At 42.7% G+C, this 18,734-nt stretch overlaps 1 protein-coding gene across 1 annotated transcript in view; it reads left to right on the top strand.

Annotated features, from left to right (window-relative positions):
* The window catches only part of LOC127158106 (uncharacterized), a 43,690-nt gene that overhangs the window by 7,126 nt on the left and 17,830 nt on the right, over nt 1–18,734 (top strand). Inside the window, exons 2-6 of the mRNA XM_051101257.1 lie at nt 12,803–13,144; nt 13,229–13,585; nt 14,026–14,130; nt 14,501–14,596; nt 14,851–14,943. Of these exons, the coding sequence (XP_050957214.1) occupies nt 12,803–13,144; nt 13,229–13,585; nt 14,026–14,130; nt 14,501–14,596; nt 14,851–14,943 (993 nt within the window). The remainder of the gene's footprint in view (nt 1–12,802; nt 13,145–13,228; nt 13,586–14,025; nt 14,131–14,500; nt 14,597–14,850; nt 14,944–18,734) is intronic.

The raw sequence follows: 18,734 nt of genomic DNA, 5'->3' as shown, positions 1-18,734 counted from the left end.
CAGGGGGAATTGCAACACTTGTCCCAGATCAACTTACCCCGCTGCTATGTAAGTCCACAGATGGATGTTCCTAACTGTACTCGGCAAATCCATGTCTTTTGCGATGCCTCAGAAAAGGCTTATGGTTCTGTTGCGTATCTACGAACAGAAAACCTTGAGGGAAGTATTGAAGTGGCATTCCTCACTGCTAGATCAAGAGTCGCCCCTAAACGACAGCTATCCATGCCAAGGTTAGAACTGTGTGCAGCCCTAACTGGTGCTCAGTTAGCTTCTCTTCTCATCAGAGAGCTTACATTAGACATCTCTTCCTGTTTCCTCTGGACTGACTCTACCACAGTCCTGACTTGGCTACAGTCTGACTCCTGCCGCTTTAAGGTTTTTGTGGGCGCCAGAGTGGCAGAGATTCAGGAACTAACCAATGATCAAACCTGGCGTTATGTTGACTCTACCAATAATCCAGCAGACGACATCACTCGTGGAAAAACTTTGGCAGAATTAGCAACAGATAATCGGTGGAGATATGGACCGGCATTCCTCTGGCAGTCACAGGATCACTGGCCCCTTACCCCAGACCAAGGTATTATTGATAGTTGTGAGCTGAGAAAATCTGTCTGCTGCAATCATGTATCTGTAGCAGAAGATCACTCTTTCCCAGATCCAGAGCAGTACAACAGCTTTAAAGATTTAATTGAGGCAATTGTGCTCTTGCGCCACGGGGCGGCTGGGAAACTGGGAAATCCAACAGCTGATGACTACAAATTGGCAGAAACAGATATCCTAAGGAAATCTCAACAAGATAGCTTCCCTGAAGATTTTGACTGTTTAGCAATGGGCAGACCAGTACCAACCTCTAGCCGTTTGATCACACTTGCACCTGAATATGACCCTGTATTCCAACTCATCCGAGTCGGAGGGCGACTTCGCCGCAGTGATCAGCTAGATCCAGACACTATCCACCCAGTGGTTCTAGACCCAGCTCACAAAGTAACACAACTCCTCATTCAGGATGTGGACAACCAACTTTGTCACCCAGGTTCTGAACGGGTTTTCGCAGATCTTCGTCGCCGATACTGGATCCTGCGAGGTAGAGCATCTGTTAAAAAACAACAACGCTCTTGCTTTGATTGCCAAAAATGGAGAGCCAAGCCAACCGTGCCCTTAATGGCAGACCTACCTCAAGCTAGGCTGCAACTGTTGAAGCCTGCCTTCTTTTCTACTGGTATGGACTGTTTTGGTCCCTTTACAGTGAAAGTGGGAAGACGCAATGAAAAGCGTTGGGGCATCCTTTTCAAGTGCCTTACTACTCGTGCTGTCCACATAGACATACTACACAGTCTAGATACAGACTCCTTTCCGATGTCACTGCGTCGTTTTATCTCTCGTAGAGATAAGCCATCTGAATTACTTTCAGATCAAGGCACTAACTTCAAAGGGGGGGAAAGAGAACTCCAGGAAGCATTCGAAGCCTTGAGTCCTACCTTGCAAACCCAACTAGCTAAAGAACAAGTCCAGTTTAAATTCAACCCCCCCAGCAGTCCTCACTTCGGAGGAGCTTGGAAACGAGAAATAAGATCCATTAAGTCTGCACTGTATGCTACTTTGCAGAATCAAAGCATGACTGAGGAGGTATTAAGGACAATACTAGTTGAAGTCGAAGGGATCTTAAACTCAAAATCACTTGGTTATGCATCAACTGATGTTGCAGACCCCAACCCAGTCACACCCAATCTTCTCCTCATGGGGCGGCTCGATCCATCACTCCCTCAGGCTGTCTACCATGACTCAGAACTTTTAAGTCGTCGTAGATGGAGGCACACGCAAGTCCTCACAGATCAGTTTTGGAGCCACTTTATCAAGCACTACCTTCCTAACCTACAAACCCGTTTCAAGTGGCAGAAAGATACTGATAACTTACAGCCTGGCATGGCTGTGATGATCCTCGACCCGCAATTACCCAGAGCTGTCTGGCCAGTAGGACAAATCACCAAAGTCTTCCCTGGAGCTGATGGACGGATTAGGACCGCAGAGATCAAATTAAAGGACAGAGTATACACCAGACCAGTAGCTCGCCTTATTAAATTACCATCCATCCCTAACACTGACAAAACTGAGACAAGTCCTTTTAGATGAAGGCGAATTTGACTCTGCAAATTCGGGGGCGGCTGTTTTGAAGGATGAAAACTAATAACGGACAGTGAAAGTCATTGGTGGATTTCTTTGATTGACAGCTCAAAATACGAATCAGTAAAGCTTAAGCTTAATCTGGGAGTAGTTCCGCTAGACAGTAAAAGTGCAGCAGAGTTCAGTGCGGAGCCAAATGAGTTTCTCCACAAAGTTTATTGAGTTTGTGCAGCTCAAAGAATAAATGTTAAAGAAGAAACATCTGAGAATCAGTAAAGCTTAAGCTTAATCTGGGAGTAGTTCCGCTAGACAGTAAAAAGAAGTGCGTGGCAGCAGAGTTCAGTGCGGAGCCAAATGAGTGTTCTCCACAAAGTTTATTTCCAGTTTGTGCGTGCAGCTAAAAAACCACACACACACCCTTCTACAATGGAGAATAAATGTTAAAGAAGAAACATCTGAGTACTTGCATTCTTACCGGATGTGCCATAGTGATTGCAAACTTTACTAACCAGCCCAAATAAGCACAAATACAACACCCCGGTTGTGCAGGAACATACTATTGTCTGCATAAGCTCTGTACACAAACTGCTCTGTACTCTCAGTTGCAAGCTGAAGATGGACATCTCTTGGGTTTCTCTTAGATTCTTTTTGGCTTACACAAGGACGTGTTGATTCTTTGTATAACTGCATCTGGATCTATCATTGATGTGACAGCTGATCTACAGTATAAGGTCTGATGTAGAGTTCAGCAGAGACTCATGAAATGGCAAATAGGTCTGCATGAGAAACTCTTCCACTTTTGTCCTGAAACTCTGACTGGTCAGAGATGGGAAGTAACGAAGTACAAATACTTCTTTTTTTTTGTCTGATTTTTCTGGTATCAGTACCTTCACTATAGAGTGTTTTCACGTTACGTCATCAGGAAGTCAGCCATTGCAGCGGCATTGAGTGTAAACAATGCCATTGAACCGAATGGAACTTGCTTCTAGACTTGGTGAAAAAACGAAGAAACGAAGTAATTCATTATGTCAGGATAAGAAATAGAAGGAAGCACTACCGGAACATCAGTCGCGACAACTGGGTCAGTTGTTCTTCTTTTATTTATTTCTTTTTGTTATTTTTTTAAGTGTCATGTTTTCACTAAGTGTTAAATTTATTATGGTTGTCTATAGTCAAGAGCTTGTGTTGTGACTTCAGCCCCACCAACTAAATCAGAACAGGTTTATCTAGATTAGCAGGTTTTAACATACTGCCTTCATGCACATTATCACTAACTTAAAATCTGTGACAGTACATACACACAATTATGAGTTCAGCTGAACATGGAGCTGCTTATGTTCACTGTTTTGGCTGTTATTCCAGTTATATCAGATGGTATGTACACTGCTTTTCTCTCATTATGCAAATTCTGGAGAAAAAGCACAGAATTAATTATATTGTTCTCAATTCTCTGCAAATTTAGAGCATGAGTCAAAAACTTGGACATATTTGCATAAATTTGTTGTTCATGATTTAAAAAAAAACACTTTTTGTAATAAAAGATTCTGCTAAAATGCTTAAAGTCAGTAAGATGACTTAATATGAATTTCTTTATATAAAAAAGTAATGTAAAATACATTTTCTTTTTAAGTGTGTAATTTGAGCCTGATAGTGAAGGAAAACATGTTAGAAAACAAGTTTGCAAGTAGTTTGAAATCAATGCATGTGTTGTATTTTATAATCTGTAAACATTCGTTTTAGATTAATATATGCTTCTTTCCTCTTTACGTAAACATTCTTCTTGGTGTTTCAACATTTCTGTTTTTTTTTTTTTTTTTTTTTTTTTTTTGCTTTATATGCTTAGGAGATGATGATGATATTTCTATTCTATTCTATTTGTGTTATCACACAGTTATTTTGTTTTTCTCACGTTTATATTTCCTGGTTAACCAATATGACCTGCACAACCACTGATCCATATAATTATAGATATAATAAATCAGTAGTTACAGACTTTTTTAAATACAGAAACTGAAAGCAACTTGTTTGATATCTCAGAAATGTAATTTATAACAGATATAATAATTTTCTTATATACATTGACTGAATGGGTAGCACTGTCACTTCACAACAAGAAAGTCCAGTCACAGGCGGAGTTTCACTTTTATGTGTGGAGAGGCACCCAAGGGCAGACGAATGAGAATTAACAGTGAGTGCAGTACAAATAGTTTGCAGAAAAGCCGCCTCTTTTTCCGAATTGCGTAGGTGACCACTATCTTTCTTCACCATCTCTTCTGATCATTTTTAGTCAAATCATTCTCTTTGAGCAGTACTGAAACATCTGAGAATATGTCATGTGTCACTGAAGAGCCAGTTTCGCATTCTTCTCATAACTGAGATTTCTGATGTAGCCGAGCCAACGGGCAGTGTGAGTGCAAGCTGCAGTAGTGTTATGTCGTAGAATAGGAAAACACACACAAGAAACAGGTAAATTATGAACTCATTCTTTTACTGCAAACTGTTCTCTCTTTCGCCACCCTTAGATTACTCAAACATCCCACTAGTGCCACCCACAGGACAGATGGCAACACCACATCTCTCTCTCTTTTAAATAATTATACTTGCACTCATTTGGTACAACACTTTTTTTTTTTTTTTTTTTTTTTTTTAGGGATTACAACACATTGCATAGTAGTACCAAGGTTTCAGCTGAACAGTATCATCATGTCAAACATGACTTTAACATCTCCCTTGATTCAACAACATTTCTTATAGAACATCACTTTACTCTAAATGCATTATAATATACTATTTACGTGACAACCATGAACAATGTTAGTTCATCACATAGTCCCGAGTCCACGCTGGTGCTCGTCTCACCCTAACCTGTCTTTCAGGCTGAGCCACTGACACGGGTTGCACTGATTTCGGCCATTTGGTCATCAGTAGATCAACTAGTTCACAATATATTGGACAGGCAGCACCAGCCACCTTGAATTCATCAGCTGATATGGCCATAAGGGTTGAAGTAAGCGCAACCACCTCCACATCATCCTCTAGCACAGGACCGCTGCTCTGTAATGGTAAGTGAGACAAGCAATCAGCTGCAACATTCTCACATCCAGATTTGTACTGGATTTCATAGTCAAACATCATCAATTTAGCTGACCACCGAGCAATCCGATGTCCTGCCCGTCCATGTCCCTTTGAGGTGAGCAGTGCTGTGAGGGGGCTGTGGTCTGTGCGCAACGTAAAACGTCGCCCCCACAGGTAAGTTCTCCATTTTTCCGTTGCCCACAAACATCCTAATGCTTCCTTCTCTATTGTGGAGTACTTGAATTCTGCTTGTGTCAATGTACGTGACGCAAAAGCAATAGTTTTTTTCAGACCCATCTGGGTGCATTTGGGTTAGAACAGCACCCAGGCCATGATTAGAAGCATCTGTTGTGACGATAGTGTGTAGCTCAGGGTCAAAGAGTGCAAGTGCAGGGCTATTAATTATGAGATCTTTCACCCGGTCAAAACTTGTCTGCGCCTCAGGCGTCCAGGTGAATGAAGCTGATCCTCGACACTGCGCTCTGAGAGGCTCAACCACCGCAGAATAATCAGGTATAAACTTTGAATACCACACTGTGAGCCCAAGGAAAGAACGTAAGCTGGTGATATCCTTTGGTGGTGGTGCATGCAAAACTGCCTGGACATGAGATACATCTGGCTGGAGTCCCTTAGCTGATATTGTGTGTCCTAAGAATGACATCTGATCCATCTGTCTGATCTGGCATATGTCAAAGTTCAACTTAAGTCCAGTTGTTTCCAGGCACGGAAGTGTTACATCCAAGTTCTTGTCGTGTTCCTCAGATGTCTTTCCTGAAACAATAATGTTGTCCAGATAGCACTGAACACCTGTAAGTCCCTTTAGTACAGTCAACATCAGTCTCTGAAAAACAGCTCGGCCCAGAAGCCAGACCATATGCTACTCTCTTGTAGAGAAATAAGCCGTTGTGAGTAATGAAGTGAGGCTATGGCTATCCTCATGGAGTAGGTCTTGGTGATAGGCACTCTGCAGATCCAAGGTTGAAAAGACAGTTGATACCCTCAGTTCTGCAAACATTTCCTCCATGTGAGGAAGTGGAAAACTGTCCACCACTATGGCTCTATTTGGTTCTCGCAAATCCACACAAAGCTGTATTTTCCCTTTGTTTTTTTGTTTTGTTACCACGATTGGCGAGACCCATTCAGACGATTCAATGGGTTCAATCACATCCAGCTGAACGAACTGCTTCAATTCCTGTGAAACAGCCTCGCGGATTGCAAATGGAAGCCGGTGCAATTTTTGCTGTACTGGTTTCACATCAGCATGGACCTTGACTAGGTGTGTGAATCCTTGTGCACAACCCAGTTTCTCAGGTTTCATAGTGGTGTCAGCTGCATTTATTGGGCAGCATGGTGATGTAACAATACGGCCGTCTAACAGCTGCAGTTCTAAGGCTGCAAACAAATCTCGGCCTAACACCGCAGTGCCAGTGTTAACAACGAACAGTTCTGCTGTAGCACGCCGATCATAATACAGCTTCCAAGCAGCCCATTACTGGAATGGTATGTCCACCATAACTCACTAAATTCAGCTTTGCTTCCATAAGAGTAGCAGTAGGAAAATACTGAGTGCACAATGACATTGGAAGAATTGATACCGCTGAGCCTGTATCCAGCATTAAATTTACATTCTGTGTGGTTCCCCTTCAGGAACTCGAGCCGCGTCGAAACGCTTTGGGAACGCCTTCAGCGTGACCGCACTCTGAATCACGTGTGAAATCAAACCAATGGAAGAACGAAACGTCATAGGCGGGTGACGTCACTGACCAGGAAGCATAAAAGCACGTGCGCCAGAACGAGCGTCAGCTTCTGTCTTTCAGCAGCGCTCTGTGTTTGTCTGTGCTGTCTCTTTTGGTCGCAAGTTAGCACCACTTTTATTTTGAGACAGTATGTCGAAAAAGTGTGAGAAAAAGACTAAGAACATTAGCAAGCCTCGTTACATCTCGAGCTGGGATACACACGCTCTATGCGTGGCTTGCTTGGGAGCGAAGCATGCGACATCGGCCCTCGAGGGGGGCGATTGCCCGCATTGCGAAGCATTACCTATGCGTCTGCTCCGCTCCCGGAAGGATCTCTTCTCCTCGGAGGGATCCTTCATCAGCGTTCCCCGCGGGTCCGGTCCCGCTTCCGCCGAGGCGGAGCGGCGGCTGCACTCGTGGGGTTCGCAACTGGATCTGGTGGAGGGTATGGAGACGGGTGACCCCCTATCTCCTGCCTCACCCACCAGATCCGCTGCCCGGCCCTCGGGATCGGAAGCCCGCGCTGCGGTTTCTTCCCCCCGGGGGTCGGCCTCCACGCTCCCCATATCTTGCTCCGAGGAGATTGATGTGGTGAGTGTGGATGAGGCTGCAGCACCTCAGTTTCCCCAGTATGAGGAGCTGCTGGAGGTGGTGACTCGGGCGGTGGCCAAGTTAAGCATCGATTGGCCCGCCGAGCCATTAGTCGAGCCGCAGAAAAGCAAGTTGGACGAGAGATTTCTGCGGTCTCGACCACCTCCAGCACGCCGGAGCCTTCCATTCTTTCCTGATCTCCACACTGAGGTGTCGAGATCATGGAATGCACCCTTCTCGTCCCGCTTGTTCATCCCTGCTTCTTATAACTACGGTTATGTGGTGGGGTTGGATGAGCGAGGGTACAGAGCGATGCCTCGGGTGGAACAGACGCTCGCGAGCTATCTGTCCCCCGAGTCCGCATCGTCTCTGAAGGCTCCGGTCTTGCCCTCCAAGCCGCTGCGAGTCACCTCAGCGCTGGTGGGCAAGGGGTACACGGCTGCGGGTCAGGCTGGTGCGTGTCTGCACACCATGTCGGTGTTACAGGCGTACCAGGCTGACCTGCTAAAAGAGCTGGATGAAGGCGAGGAGATTAAGGATAGTGACATCTCCGACATCTCTTCGCATGATCAGGGTCACACGGCGTTGCCTACGTGCCCTGGACATGCGGAGGAAGCCTTGGTTCTTGTCTCAGGGCCCGGTGTTGGGAGCTCCTTGTCGCCGCGTAACGCTACGGTTGGGGAGCGGTCATGAGTGGCCACCCTGCCCGCGGTCTGTGGAGCGGTCGCCAACTCACGTGGCACATAAATTGCCTGGAGATGCTGGCCGTGTTTCGGGCTCTGAAACACTTTCTCCCGGACCTAAGAGACCGCCATGTGTTGGTCCGCACCGACAACACCTCGGTGGTCTCTTACATCAACCACCAGGGAGGTCTGCGTTCGCGCCCCTTGTACAAGCTGGCGCACCAGATCCTTGTGTGGTCCCAGGGCAAACTCCTCTCGCTGAGAGCAGTTTATGTTCCTGGGCATCTCAACTTGGGAGCAGACATCCTGTCGAGACAGGGGCCGAGGCCCGGGGAATGGATGCTTCACCCCGAGGTGGTGAAGCAGATCTGGAGAGTGTTTGGTCCAGCCCAGGTGGACCTTTTTGCCACGAGGGAGAACACGCAATGTTCCCTCTGGTACTCTCTAGTTCATCCAGCTCCCCTGGGGCTGGATGCCATGGTGCAGACGTGGCCGAGGCTACGTCTGTACGCCTTTCCCCCGATCGCTCTGCTCCCGGGAGTTCTAGAGAGAGTGCGCCGGGACGGGGTGTCCCTTCTTCTAGTAGCCCCGTACTGGCCGGGCCGAGTATGGTTCTCGGACCTGATTTCTCTCCTCGACGGCTCTCCCTGGGAGATCCCCGTCAGGGGTGATCTCCTCTCACAGGCAGGGGGCACCATTCTTCACCCCCGGCCGGAGCTGTGGAAGCTGGGGTGTGGCCTCTGAGGGGGCACACCTCTTAGCTTCCGGTCTGAGGTTGTTGAGACCATCCTCCAATCTAGAGCTCCCTCCACGAGGAAACTGTACGCCCTGAAGTGGAAACTTTTCACTTCTTGGTGCGGAGACCGCCAGCAAGACCCAGTTAACTGCCCAGTTGGTTCAGTGCTGGAGTTCCTGCAAAGCCGGTTGTCTGCAGGGTTATCCCACTCCACCTTGAAGGTCTACGTGGCGGCCATTGTGGCCTACCACGCCCCTCTTGGTGGTCTTTCCGTGGGAAAGGACCCTCTTGTTACACGTTTCCTCCGCGGTGCTTTGAGGCTCAGGCCTCCGGTATGACCTCGTGTCCCTTCATGGGACTTGTCGGTGGTGTTAGAGGCTCTCTGCAGGCCTCCCTTCGAGCCTGTTGAGGAAATTCCGGACAGATTCCTCACTTTAAAAACTGTCTTTCTTTTAGCTCTTTCCTCTCTTAAGAGAGTCGGGGATCTTCAGGCCCTCTCTGTGGCCCCTTCCTTCCTGGACTTTGCGCCAGGTCTGTCTAAAGCTTTCCTCTATCCAAAAACGGGTTATGTCCCTAAGGTCCCCTCCTCGACACCACGGCCTGTTGTACTTCAGGCCTTTTGTCCTCCCCCCTTTCGGGATGCTGACCAGCAGAAGCTTAATTGTATGTGTCCAGTGCGAGCACTGGATGCATACGTCCACAGGGCTGCCAGGTGGAGAAAGTCAGACCAGTTGTTTGTCTGTTATGGCCCCCCAAAAAGGGGCCTCCCTGCTTCCAAGCAAACGTTAAGTCGCTGGGTAGTGGACGCTATTCTTTCTGCTTATGAGGCCTCTGACCTTCCCCCTCCTCTAAGGGTCAGAGCCCATTCTACCCGGAGCATGGCTGCCTCCAAAGCTTTTCTTGCTGGGGTTCCCATGCAAGATATCTGTAACGCTGCGGGATGGTCCTCACCTTTGACCTTTGTCAGGTTTTATGAACTTGACCTGCGGGTCTCGCCCGGTGCCTCTGTCCTTTGTCCTAGCACATCCTAGGCAGGGACTAGGGGTCTGGCGGCGTGGGCATCTCGTTCCCAAAGCGTTTCGACGCGGCTCGAGTTCCTGAAGGGGAACATCTAAGGTTACGTATGTAACCCCGGTTCCCCGAAGGGAACGAGACGCCGCGTCGAAACGCTTTGGGAACGCCTTCAGCGTGACCGCGCTCTGAATCACGTGTGAAATCAAACCAATGAAAGAACGAAACGTCATAGGCACACGTCACCCACGTCACTGACCAGGAAGCATAAAAGCACGTGCGCCAGAACGAGCGTCAGCTTCCAGGAGAGAAGCAGTGCTCGCAGGGACGCAGGAGGATGGCTACGAGACGCGGCGTCTCGTAGCCATCCTAGTTACATACGTAACCTTAGACGTTTCACATGCGCTGATTTGAACGATACACACAGTAAGCACAGTCACATCAGGAATTGAAATCTCACTTACGTGTTTGTGTCCACGGCACACTTTAGCGAAATGCCCTCTCTTCTTACCTGCATTGCAGATAGCTTCTTTAGCAGGGCATTTTTGGAAGTTAGCAGTATGCTGTTTGGAACCACACCTGTAGCATGTTTTCCCTTGAGACGTGGGTTTGCGCGGCGGCGTGGCTGCTCTTCGTCATGTCTGCACATTCTTCCCTGTTTAGCGGCTGAGTTTGCTGTGCTGATATCGTGATTGCTGGATAACTTGTACTGTGCCGTCTGCTTGTTTGCTCATCACTTTTGCCTCGGCCACTGCAGTTTCTATTTGACCGGCGATGGTGACAGCCTTTTTTAAAGTAAGATCCACTTCTAATAGTAAATGTTCCTGTATACGGGTTGAATTAGTTTTTTTCAACAAGTTAATCCCAGATCATTTCTTCCTCCATGGACCCGATTTCACATGTAGCCTCTAACTCCTTAAGCGCCGCAACATATTGATCCATAGTTTCACCATCGTTGTCCTCGCTGGGGAAATCTGTACCGTTCAGCTACCACATTCACTTTCGGCTCGAAAAATGTGCGGATAGCTTGTAATGCCGTGTCGTATTTATCATCTGCAACAGTAAGCGTGTAAAATTGTGTCTGGCCTTCTGCCCCCAGGCAATGGATCAGCAGAGTGCGTTTTTGGGCATCCGAGAGCGCTCGTCCATGGCCAAGACATAGGTTTAAAAAATATGAATCCATGCCTTAAATGGCATCGGCGACTCTCCCATATTTTGTAGAAATGCTGTAGGTTGGAAAAGCCGCGCTCATAACGGAAGCAACGCGGTCCGACACCTTTGGTTTTTCCAGACGCACCCGCACCGCATCAAGATGAAAACATCTCAGCTTTTCAGAATGCCGCAAACGCACCGCGGGTCATGTGACAAGAACTAACCAATTAGCTTCATCCTTTCCCATAACAACATTGAATGCTCAGCCAAGATGGAGAAACAGCTGATCATAGCTGTACAGGGAGAGCCATTTTTAAATACATTTAGTAGCAGAGCTACAGCAAGTGATTTTTAGTGCTAGAAATCCGTTTGTCCTTTGATGAAACTTCCGCGTCTTCATTGAGAGTGCGCGCCTAGCGTTTTCCACGCGTTTTTAGGCTCGATATGTGAACGGCCCCTAAGGCTTGCAGACATGCTTAGTAGAACTGAACACATCACACGCCACACTCAAGGCCAACGCTTCAGGTGAAAATCGCCTGTGCAATTCACCCAGCAGTGACTTAGTCCACCACATATTTATTAGTTTATTTAAAAACGAAGAATATCCATTATTCAGTTAAAAAGCGGGAAAATAATGAAACTAATAACGAGTTCTCTCATGTATGGACACCACATGTTAAAAAAAGGTCGCGACCACTAATCTATAGTGGGGCTCGCCAGGATATGGGGCTTAAATATAAAGTAAATTCATTTAGCCCAAAACTTATTATTCCATCCACTAAAATAATTTATTTTACAGTACTTGTACATACATGATAAATATCTTGTACCTGCAGGCAAATGTGTGGTAACACAAGGCTACTTGAAGTGTACTAAAAGCCGAATAAATAAGCTTTCCATTGATGTATGGTTTGTTAAGGTAATATTTGGCCAAGATGCAACTATTTGAAAATCTGGAATCTGAGGGTTCAAAAAAATCAAAATACTGAGAAAAATAGCCTTTAAAGTTGTCCATATGAATTACTTAGCAATCAAAAATTACATTTTGATATATTTACGGTGGAAAATTTACAAAATATCTTCATGGAACATGATCTTTACATAATATCCTAATTATTTTTGGCATAAAAAGAAAATTGATCAATTTGACCCATCCAATGTATTTTTAGCTATTGCTACAAAAATACCCGTGCAACACAAGACTGGTTTTGTGGTCCAGGGTCATGTATGGTAACTAATAAGACACATTACTATACTTACTAATGGTATTTAATGGTAAATATGTAGTACATATGGACAATTGTGGATATGAACAGACATTTTATGGTAACAAACAAGACACACACTGTACTTGGTATACACATGGTAAATGTGTAGTACTTACAAACAAGTTTGTGTAATGACACTTACAGGTAGTGCCAATATATGGTAACTAATAAGACACCTTACTGTACTTACTAATGGTATTTAATGGTAAATATGTAGTACTTATGGATAAGTGTGATGTGATACAAGCTAATGTGATTTAGGATGGATAATGATTCTTTTGTAGGACTTTTAAGATTTATGATTAAATTGACCAACATAATTTCTTGTTTATGTCAGCATTGATCATAATAATGATTTCTTTTGGTACGTATCAATTTACACCATAAGAAACTACAAAAGCCTTATTTCATTTCTTCCTCTGTTTTCAGGGTTGGTTGTGCATGGTCCCTCTGGTCCTCTGGTTGCTCCTCTGGGATCTTCAGTGGTTTTGCCCTGTTATGTCAGTGAACTCTTACTAATGGAAGGTTTGGAGGTGGAATGGAGAAGAACAGACTCAGAGACTCTGGTTCATCTGTTTCTGGGTGGAAAGAGTCGACCAGAGTCCCAACAGCAGGATTATCATGATAGAGCTCATTTCTTTATTGATCAGATTCAACATGGAAACTTCTCCCTCCGTCTGGATAATCTGAGAGCTGAAGATGAGGGAAAATACACATGTAGAATTCACAGTCAGCAGGATTTTGGTGAGACTGTGGTTCAATTAAATGTTGGTGAGTGAGAACCACTTGAATTCTAGTAAAAATGTCAATCAATTTGCATTACATACTTCATGGAATTTTATCTTATTCTTTTAGAGCATTTGTTAGTATCAGGTTCGAGTTGCTCCATATCTGCGTCTGTGGGTGAGGACGTCACTCTGAACTGCTCTGTAGACTTTCAGATCACATCTGAACCCATTAAAGAGGTTTCATGGAGGAAAACCAATAAAGATGAATATATTCAGGTTCTGCTCTACCAAAACAATGAGACTTTCTCAGATTCATCAGATGAGCGATACAGAGACAGAGTTGAGTTCTTCACTGCTGAAATCCCCAAAGGAAACTTCTCTCTCAGACTGAGGAGTGTCAGAACTGAGGATAAAGGAGTTTACATGTGTCAAGTGTTTGCTGGAGGACTTTCAGCCAATGCAACTGTAGTGTTGGAGAGACTGGGTGAGTTTACAAACAACAGAAAGCAAGGCCATAGTATCTATTTTCCATTTTCATTAAGTATTGACATTAAATACCATTGTCACCATAAACAGAAACAACTGTACCATGTGTAAAGAGCTTCTGCCAAAAGTAATGTTTGTATGAATGTTGGAATTGAATTAAAGATTTTTCATAGATGTTGGCATTGAGTAGTTCTCTGTAGTTGGTTTTTGTGAAAACAGGGTCTTCAAGGTGAATATTGAGGTTTGCTGTCTCTTTGCTGCAGTAGTTTGGACAAAAATCCTTCCCTGTCAGTCCTTGTAATTTATTTTTGGTTTTCTCCCACCTTTCTTCTTCGCTAATGATTCCTAAAACAGCAAACAATTGGGTTGTTAAGGTTACACTTTAAATATATGTTGATTCAGTCCAAATGTAAATAAGTGTTTTTGTGTGTTTCACAGGTTTCTCTGCTTTGCACATATTTGTGTTGGTATTCTGTTTTGCTGCATCTGCTGCTGTACTACAGCTGCTCTCCTGCCTGATTTACTGCAGATCAAGGAATACAGGTGTGTTTGCAATATGTAATGATATATATCCTGTAACAAAGTCTGTGTGGTTTCCTCCTCGGAGTGCATTAAGTGAGGAATAATTGACTTCGGTCTGTTGAATTATTAGAAAATAATGCACATCTGAGGTAGTGATGCGGTCACGGCACATTGGGTGTGCATTAATTTCTAATAATTCAACAGACCGAAGTCAATTATTCTGCTTATACTACGGTTACCACACCTCAAATGTTGTTGGTAGTTGAATAATTTAAATTGACTGCTACTATCTGTGCATTCAACTGTTTTATCACACACCTTCTAGAAAATCAGAATCAAGTGTACAGACAGACAATAATTTGACTGTGTTTATTCTCCATCTTCTCTTCAGTCACCAACAGCACAATCAGGAATTTAAAGTGGTCTCTTGTCTTTTGTCCAAATATCTGTATGTTCTTTGCCTTCATCTTCTGGGGACTTACTGAGGGTAAGTTTAGTAGTTTATATTTTTTATAATAATTCTAATAATTATGATATAATAATTATACCACTGAAACAAGGGTTTTGTTGTAATGTTGTACAGCTTTTTTTTCTCATCCCTTGCCTGACTCAAACTCTCAATGGTCGTGTGTTGTGGTTTTGGAGTCTCTCTTGATAGAACTTTTTTTACATTTTTACTCAAAACTGTCTTTGTCATATGTCATCTAATGCCTGTTTAATCTATTTAATGTTTTTTTCCAGGATTTCTGTATGAAACCATCACTTGCTGTGCTTTTTATATTTTAAGACCTGTTATGTTGAAATGGGCTTCGTCCAGAATAAAGATTCTTCAAGGTATCTTCAAGAACTTCATTAAAATTAGTACAGTTACAGTATTAATAAACAGAATTCGCTTGTGCTATTACATATACACACAGTTAGCCCATGCATGTGCTCTCACAAAAGCTATAGAGAAGAAATAGTTTTATTACTTCAGAAAGTATGAGGCTACATGAAAATTTCCAAGACATTAAAAGTTCCTAGAGACACAGCTGGCAGACTTATTGCTTAGCTTAAAATGTGTTGTACCTTGGAGGTGTTGAAAGAATTCACAATATCATAAAATGTTTGGTTCAGCTAAAGACCTGCAAGATGACCTGATGAAGAGAGAGAGAGAGAGAGAGAGAGAGAGAGAGAGAATTGAATTTGGAACGTAACTTTATTGAACAATCATCTTTTAAAAAGATGTTTTTCCAATCAAAAACCGCTACCCAACTAAAACACTCACGATTTTAAAAAGCAAAAATTAAATCATTATCATAAATCATACAAAGAGCTCCATTACAACACCAAATCTTCTCAAAGGTAAACAAATCATTCATTTTTTTATAAAATTTGTAATCAATTAATATTCTCGATTTCACCAAAGTTAAAAAAATCTCAGTAATGTTTTGACAAGGTTTTTGTTAAATGTTCTTCCTTCTACTTACATATATTGCCATTTTTGACTGACCAATAATAAAATTCAGCAACTGACAAATATATTTCTTTTTTTGACTGTAATTAAACCCCAAAATAAAAATCCTCTCAGAAAAAGATTCATTAAAATCATGAAAAATTCCTTTTACAAAATCAAAGAAAGATATTAACCTAGAACATTGTACAAACATGTGAAAAATTGTTTCTCTTTGAAAACAAAAAGGACAATCATCATTGACTTCCACATTCAAAACAGAAACAAAAGAATTAACAGCTAAAATCCCATGAAGTATCCTCCATTGCAAGTCACCAACTTTTTTTGATAATGGCGGTTTATATATAATTCTCCATTCAGGCTTAACATTCTCATCCAAACCAAAGAAAAGTCTCCACGGTGTATCTAATTTCCCAGCAAGATGATTCTTGTTAAAAACAATCACACAAACTCTATACAATAAATTCCCTTTGGAAGATAATAAGTCCAACCACTTTGAGCTCCACATTTTAAAAAGAAAACCTTTAAATTCATCCAACTTTGGTGAAAGCATTAGACAAGGGAAGAAATCTTTTTCATCAGGCACAGATACTCCAGAATAAAAGTCTTTTATCATTTGGCTCTCTTCTACTGTAAAAGTAGATTTCAAGGTTGTTAAAAAGAGGGAGACCAATCTAATTGATCTGGTGCCTAAAAAATGAGCCACCATTTCTACATTATCCAAATTCTGTCCAGCTAAATCCAATAACTGTCTTAGAATAACCACTTTTGATTCTTTAAGTTCAAAGCCCCAATTAAAAAAACTGTTGTTGTCAGTAACATCAAAATGGGCTCCCAGAATTAAAGGTTCTTCTAGAAGCCAGTACAGTGAGTACGGGCTTTCAGATTTCTGAATGTGAAACAAACTCCAAACTTTAAAAATATTCTTATAAAAAGATGGAAGAACAGACAAGTCCATTTGTAAAGGGTTTAGTAGAAAGAGATGTTTGTCTAATCCCAAACCTCCATAATTTTGCAAAATAATATGGGCAACTGCTCTCCAACTCACATTTACTGCACCATCTAAAAGTCTAAAACCGTAACCGAAATGCGGCCGTTCTACTTTGGAGATGAATCAGTCCTTGTCCTCCTTCTTCTTTCGGTAGATAAAGAATGCTTTGATGAACCCAGTGTAACTGGTCCCAAAAGAAGTCCACAAGAATCGCTTGTATTTTTCCCAATAACTGAGGCGGAGGATCAATACATGCCAGCTTATGCCACAGCGAAGAAGCAACTAGGTTGTTGATGATAAGAATGCGTCCTCTGTATGACATTCTCGAAATCAGCCATCTCCATTTCTCTAGACGCCCTTTAATTTTATCAACAACTCCTTCCCAATTCTTCTGTGGAGTCATGTCATCCCCTAAAAAACTCCCAAATATTTTAAACCACCTTCTCCCCAAACCAAGCCTTCAGGAAGTTTTGGCTTGCCTTTATCCCATTTACCAACCAAAAGTGTTTCACATTTTTTTCCAATTCACCTTTGCAGAAGAAACCAAAGAAAAATCATTAATTACATTAAATAAGCATTGTACATCCATTTGCCCACTGACAAAAACAATTACATCATCAGCATAAGCTGATAAACACACATTTTTTATATTTTTACAGTTTGGCAAACGTAAACCAATAATCTTTTCTCTTATTCATTGCAATAAAGGCTCAATGGCTAATGAATACAACATTCCAGATAATGGGCAACCTTGCCTTACACCCCTTTTTACCTGAAATGGAGCACATAAACCGCCATTTATCTTTAATACACTTTCAACATCACTATAGAGTACCTGGACCATCTTAATAAAATCATGTTTAAAATTAAAAGCTTCTAGAGTTTTCAACAAATAAAGGTGTTCAACTCTATCAAACGCTTTCTCTTGGTCTAGTGAAATTAATCCAAAATCTAAATTTAGCAATTTTGAAACTTCCAAAAAATCATGAATTAGAGAAATATTATTAACAATAGATCTGCATGGAACACAGTAGGACTGGTCTGGATGTATTACTTCACTTATTACCCCAGCCAATCTATTTGCTAGAACCTTAGCGAGCAGTTTGTAATCACAACAAAGAAGTGATACAGGACGCCAGTTTTTTATGTCTGTCAGATCTCCTTTCTTTGGTATTAGCGTAATCACTGCCCTCCTACAGCTCAACGGCAACATACCTTTTGACAGACTATCACTCAGCACTTGCAGCAAATCTGTGCCCAGCTCTGCCCAGAAAGACTTGTAAAAGTCAACTGGGAGGCCATCAATCCCAGGAGCCTTTCCCGATTCCATGCCTTGGAGGGCCTTATACAGCTCTTCCAGACTCAGCGCACCTGAAAGAGCTGCATTACCCTCCTCTGACATCCTCGGGAAGGAGCTCAGGAAAACATTTTCCTCATCACCCTCTGACGCATACTCACTTCTATAAAGATTTTTGTAAAAACCAACTGCTCTCTTCCGAATATCACTAGGGTTCAGCAAAACTTGGCCTTCTTCAGACTGGAGGGCCTGAATTAATCTCCTCTGCCCATTTTTTTTTTCTCTAAACAGAAAAAGTATTTTGATGGTGCATCCATATGACTTATATTTTAACCTTGATCTGACCAATGCCCCCTGTGTTCTGTGTTCCAGCAGATCTGCTAACTGGGCTTTCTTTTTAAAAAAAACACCAAGGTGGTGATTTTCCCCAGTGGATTCAGCTAGTTTTTGACATTCAGTTGATTCATGTTCTAATAACTCCAAAGATTTTTTAGACTCTATAGTGACGTTACGAGTGTAATGTTGACACAATTGTCTAATTTGGACTTTACCAAAGTCCCACCACTGTTGTAACGATCTAAAATTAGACTTGGATTTTCTATAACTTTCCCAAAAATACTTAAAGGAATCTCTAAAAACACTATCATTCAATAATGAAATATTAAAATGCCAATAAGCACTTCTAGGTTTAATAGAATTCAAAACAAAACTACATTGCACTATACTGTGATCAGAAAAACCTACTGGAATGATTGAGCAATTCTTAAAAATATTAAGATGGTATTTAAAACCATATAATCTGTCTAATCTGGCAAGAGAAGCCATATTATCTCTCATGTGAACCCATGTAAATTGCCTTGCATTTCCATTCAACTGCCTCCAAA

This window comes from Labeo rohita, unplaced genomic scaffold (genome assembly GCF_022985175.1).
Source record: "Labeo rohita strain BAU-BD-2019 unplaced genomic scaffold, IGBB_LRoh.1.0 scaffold_134, whole genome shotgun sequence".
NCBI classification, from domain to species: Eukaryota; Metazoa; Chordata; class Actinopteri; order Cypriniformes; family Cyprinidae; genus Labeo; species Labeo rohita.
Note: the sequence above shows the minus strand (reverse complement) of the source record. Positions and strands in the feature narration are given on the sequence as shown.